We start from the raw sequence: 5,568 nt of genomic DNA, 5'->3' as shown, positions 1-5,568 counted from the left end.
ATATGATAACAATGACTTAGATAAAGGCACAAAGAACATGTTTGTTAGCACAGGAAAAAAGACACACACACCCATAGTTTTAAAAATATGCAATTGTTTTCTCTTAGCTTACTTGTATTTTCACAGAAAAAAAAAAGAATTGTAGCTGGAAGGGATTTTACAGGTCATCTAGTCCCTCCTTATTTTTATAGATGTGGAAAACAAGACTCAGAGAAATTGTGACAAGCCCAAGGTCACCCTTAGTAGCAGCAGAACTGGGATTCAAACCTAAATTGTCTGATTGCAGAGCCAGTACACTTTCCAGTTTACCTGGCTACCTATTTAGCTATTCTTTTTCACAGAGAGAGAAAGGGAGAGTGACTGCTCTTCTGTAGCATAAGATCTATTTATAGTGACTTCATCCTCTAAACAGCTCTAGCCAGACCCAAGTTTGGGCTGTAAGTTTCCCCCAGTGCAGTCAGAAAAACATTACAGCAATTATTTCTATTTAGAGGGAATAGTGTCCAATGCCCAGGTTGAGCCTGGACTAGAAAGGCATTTTCTTTTTCTGGTATACCTGCATGGATCCCTGTGCCAAACCTACATTCCTACTGATATCTTCAATTGTTTTCTTATGGACAAATTTAAACAGAAGTGATTTTACTGACAGAATGAATACTAATAATAATGGTTCATGTTTACATGACATTTTAAACTTTGCAAGGTTCTTTTTACAGTTAGGGACATACACAGCTAAATATTTAGTATCAAAATAATGTTTGACACATAAGAAGAGCTTACTATATGTATAATACTATAGTATAGAATATATCCTATATACAGAATAGAACAGTATAGAATAACTATATTTTTACTCATTCATCCCTAAGTGCCTAGTATGTGCTATGCATTAGAGACAATGCTCTAACATTCTGTGTGTGATCTTATGATCTTAAAATGGCAATCATGTTGAGTCAGCAAATATTTATTAAGCACCTACTATGTGCCAGGTACTGTAGAGGACCCCAGGGCTGTAGAAAAGGGTGCAAAGGAGTCCATAGTCTTAAAGAGTCCACATCATTTTTTCAAAGATCAGCAAGAGTACTTAGCAATTATAACTGCCAAATTGTTCAGTATACTGGGATCTCCATTGAAACCCCGTAACCAATTAATTGAAGAGAGCTCTCTTGACATATCGTGTATTTTGGTTTTCAACTTCTTGTTAACCATCTTTATTCTATAACTTCAAGTTCAAAACTATTCTTAGTAGGAAAAAAAAAAGAAATGTAGGAGTTGAGTGGTTCTGCCTTATCTTCATTATCTTTAGCAATCATCTTATCTGCATTTTGCAAAGGTTCTCTACTTTGTTTAACCTTCTTAGACTCCAAACAGTCTTCCTTTTCTCCTCTATTCTCATCACTAGCTTTTGCTCATTCTGAATTTTAGCTTTCCTGATAATTGTTTTTGCATATCTAGTCCTTTAAAAATGTATTAATATTGGCTGGATGAGGTGAATCCTGCTACCCGAAGTCAGGCTCACTGCTGAGAGGAAGAGCCTCTGATCTTGATGGTGACTAGAGAGAGATGGCCAAGTGCAACTCGGAGAAGGACATGTGAATAGTGATCCACAGGCAAGTCTATGACATCACCTGCTTCCTTGGAGAACACCCAGATGGAGAAGAGGTTCTGATGGAACAAGCTGGTAGGGATGCAACCGAAAGCTTTGAAGATGTGGGACACTCTTTGGATGCCAAGGAAATGCTCAAATAGCACTGTTGGGGAAGTCCATAGGAGTACTGTAAAGTACGAATTTGAATCAGCTTCTTATTTGTCTAGGCAATGAAACCTTTACCAGGTAAATTTGCTGCAAAGATTTTTCCCCCAATTAATTGTTTCCCTTTTAATCATAGTTTTATTGGATCTATGTAAAACCTTTTAAAATGTAACTTATGTCACCAAAATATAATAATAGCTAATATTTATATAGGGCTTACTATTTTCCAGGCATTATACTAAGCACTTTACAATTATTATACCATTTGATCCTCACAAAAACCCTGGAAGGTAAATGTTACAATTATCTTCATTTTCAATTTCATCTTTAGATGCAAAAACTGAGGCAAACAGAGGTTAAGTAACTAGGGTCACACAGTTAGTGATTGTTTGAAGCTAGATTTTTTACTCAAATCTTCTCACTCCAGACCTGGCACTCTATTCACTCTACAACATAGTTACCCTAAAAGTTATCCATTTTCCTTTCTGTTATCTTTTCTATACCTTTTCTTATAATGAAGTTTTCCTCCAGCCACAGATAATGTTCCATTACCTTCATGCACCATAACACATTTAGTTATTCATGAATCAATGGACATCTACTTTGTTTCCAGTTCTTTGCTGCAACAAAAAAGTGCTGCTATAAATATTTCGGTATATATGGTATCTCTCTTTCTATCTGGTCTATAATCCTATGAAATTGGAAATGAAATTTGTTTGAATGAAATGAAATGAAATACCCATAAAATTATTAGGTTATGTAATATGTTTGTGATGTTTTTGTAAATTCCTTGTTTATTTCCTCCCTCTGTTATTACTTCTAATATTACTCTCATGACCACATGAAACACTTTTGTTTTTTCCCTTATTGGATCTTTATTCACTTTGTTTAGAGAAGATAAAGTAAAGGTCATTTTATGCAGCCGGTATCCTCAAGTTGAAGATCAATTAGGAGGTTGATGTAACAATTAAAGTACGAAGCAATGAGAGTAGTGGAATTGGCCATGGAGAAGGGAACATCTAAGAATTAAGCTATAGGGCATCAATGGACAGGAGGAGATTGACTCCAAATTACATTAAGAAGTTTTGTTTGTTTGTTTAAAGATCCATCTTCATGGGAACTTAATAAATTTTCAGGTTCAATATCCAGGTTCAAAAATTTGGAAGAACTTAACTTCTCAGAAAAGTTTTCACAGCAAGTCATGTAAATAAGAGAGTCAGTACATTTTATTGGAGACTGTATAGGTTTTGTATCCCTTCGTTCTTTCTTTGCCATATACTTACTTAAGGAAAAGTCCTCCATTGAAAGCCTCTTTGGATGTCTTCTCTTGGCATGAAGATCAACTGGTCTTTTGAAAGCTATGCAAGCAAAGAATGAACTAGGTACCTGGTGAAGGACTATATGCCACTTGTCTATACAAAAATGTCTATCATCAGAAGGATGTTCATTATTTCCAGAAATAGCTAGTCAATCTATAGTCAACAAGCATTTATTAAGCAGTTATTGTGGGCCCGAACTGGGAATAACAATAGAAGTAAGAAGAAAGACAGTTGCTTCTCTCAAGGAGTTTATATTCTAATGGAGGAAGAAGATAACACATAAAAGAAAAAGGGGAGGGAGAGAAACAGAGAAAGACAGAGACAGAGACAAAGGCTGTCTCCCAATGCATCAATGTTTTGTGTGACATTTGCGTTAGTTCAAGGAGTGCACATAGATTGAATCTGAATGCTGGAAATATTGATATATAGGGAAGTAATTACTAGGCCCGCTACAGAAAAGAAACAAAAATGCATGCCTGCCTTATATTTGACTCTGTGCAAAGAGAAGATATGTTTTTTCTCTGTATTAAATAATGCATGTTATCCTTTATCATAGCATATGCCAGTCTACTGTGTATGAAAGCAAGACTCAACAATCTGTGGTTTCCAGAGGGGGAAACTCCACTGGGGTGGGGGGCACAGGTGAGTAGTTCCCCCCACCCCCACCATGTTCCCCTCTCAAAATATCTGCTCCACCCCCACCTCTTTCCTATTGACTGGAATCCCTGGGCTGGAGCCCTTGCACATCTGGCTATCCATCCCCTTTGGCTCCATGTATTTGGTAGCTGTGGTGGGGAACGTGACCATCCTGGCAGTGGTGAAAGTGGAACGCAGTCTGCACCAACCCATGTACCTCTTCCTATGTATGCTGGCTGTCATTGACCTGGTCCTGTCCACCTCCACCATGCCCAAGCTGCTTGGTATCTTCTGGTTTGATGACCGTGACATTGGACTGGATGCTTGCCTGGCCCAGATGTTTGTCATTCACTGCTTTGCCACTGTGGAGTCAGGCATCTTCCTGGCCATGGCTTTCGACCGCTATGTGGCCATCTGCGATCCACTGCGCCACACCACAGTGCTCACCCATGGCATGGTGGGCCGCATGGGACTGGCTGCCCTTTTGCGAGGGGTGCTCTACATTAGCCCTTTGCCTTTGATGATCCGTCTGAGACTCCCTCATTACCGAGCCCGGATCATTGCCCACTCCTATTGTGAGCATATGGCAGTGGTGACCCTGGCATGTGGTGACACAAAAGTCAACAACCTTTATGGCTTGAGCATTGGCTTCCTTGTTCTCACCTTGGACTCACTGGCCATTGCAGCCTCCTATGTGATGATATTCCGGGCTGTGCTTGGACTAGCCACCCCAGAGGCCAGGCTCAAGACCCTGGGAACATGTGGGTCCCATATCTGTGCCATTTTGATCTTCTATATCCCCATTGTAGTATCTTCCCTTATCCATCGCTTTGGTCATCATGTGCCCCCCCACATTCACATACTACTGGCCAGTTTCTACCTCCTCATTCCACCTATCCTCAACCCCATTGTCTATGCTGTCCGTACCAAGCAAATCCGTGAGAGGCTTCTCCAAATCCTGAAGGCAAGAGTTCCTTCCAGGTAATTATTCTAATAATAGAATACATGGGAATAAGACCATGTGTAAAGTTCAATCTCTAACCAGAAATTTGGGGATTTGATGCCCTTCCTTTCAACAAAATGCTGAATTTTTTCTAATCTTTTTGTTGTTCAGTCATGTCTGACTCTTCATGATCCTATTTAGGGTTTTCTTGGCAAAGGTAATGAAGAGACTTGCCATTGCATTCTCCAGCTCATTTTGCAGATGAGGAACTGAGGCAAATAGGTAGAAGTGACTTGCTCAGGATCACAAAACTAAGTATGTGAGAATAGATTTGTGTGCCAGAAGATGAGTCTCCCTGATTTAAGACCTAGAATTCTATTTAGTGAGTCATTTAGCTGCCTTTACCCTAAGCTATTTTCAAGAGATCTAAACACTTCAAAGGTGTTATACAAATGAACTTACAACTACTCTATAACACAGGCAGTGTATGGACTCCCTGGGGATTCATCTCTGTTAATGCTATTTGCCTCATTTTACAGTTGTATATTTGCCCAAGACCATGTGAGCTCTGGAGCTGGTGATTAGTGGTGGCAGATCTCAAACCCCTATCTTCAGGCTTTGTGTCCTACACTCCTTCCACTCACCACCTGATCTAACCATTGGAGTGTTGACCAAAAGTATGATGAGCTCTGAGTACAAGGCAGTGGAACATCACTGAAGGTCTTCAAGCGGAGGTTGTAGATTAATTTGTTGCGGATGCTACAGAAGGAATTGGAATTCAGGTATAGGTTGGACTAGATGTTCTCAAAGGTCCCTTTCTGCTCTGAGCTCCTGTGATTCTTGAAATATTGGGAGCATATTCGGAGCTTAGAGGAGTTAACATGGACTCAGCTTGACAGACCAAGTATCACTTTCCC

At 39.6% G+C, this 5,568-nt stretch overlaps 1 protein-coding gene across 1 annotated transcript; it reads left to right on the top strand.

Moving 5' to 3' along the window:
- The first annotated feature begins 3,739 nt into the window (after positions 1-3,739).
- Positions 3,740-4,693, top strand: LOC138143385 (olfactory receptor 52M1-like). The gene has a single exon (XM_069064573.1). The coding sequence runs from the start codon at positions 3,740-3,742 to the stop codon at positions 4,691-4,693; it is 954 nt and encodes a 317-aa protein (XP_068920674.1).
- The last annotated feature ends 875 nt before the right edge of the window (positions 4,694-5,568 follow it).

This window comes from Petaurus breviceps, unplaced genomic scaffold (genome assembly GCF_028583685.1).
Source record: "Petaurus breviceps papuanus isolate PSGF00001 unplaced genomic scaffold, PetGlider_PUasm1.0 90639, whole genome shotgun sequence".
Classification (NCBI taxonomy): Eukaryota; Metazoa; Chordata; class Mammalia; order Diprotodontia; family Petauridae; genus Petaurus; species Petaurus breviceps.
This window is presented reverse-complemented; position numbering and strand designations above follow the sequence as displayed.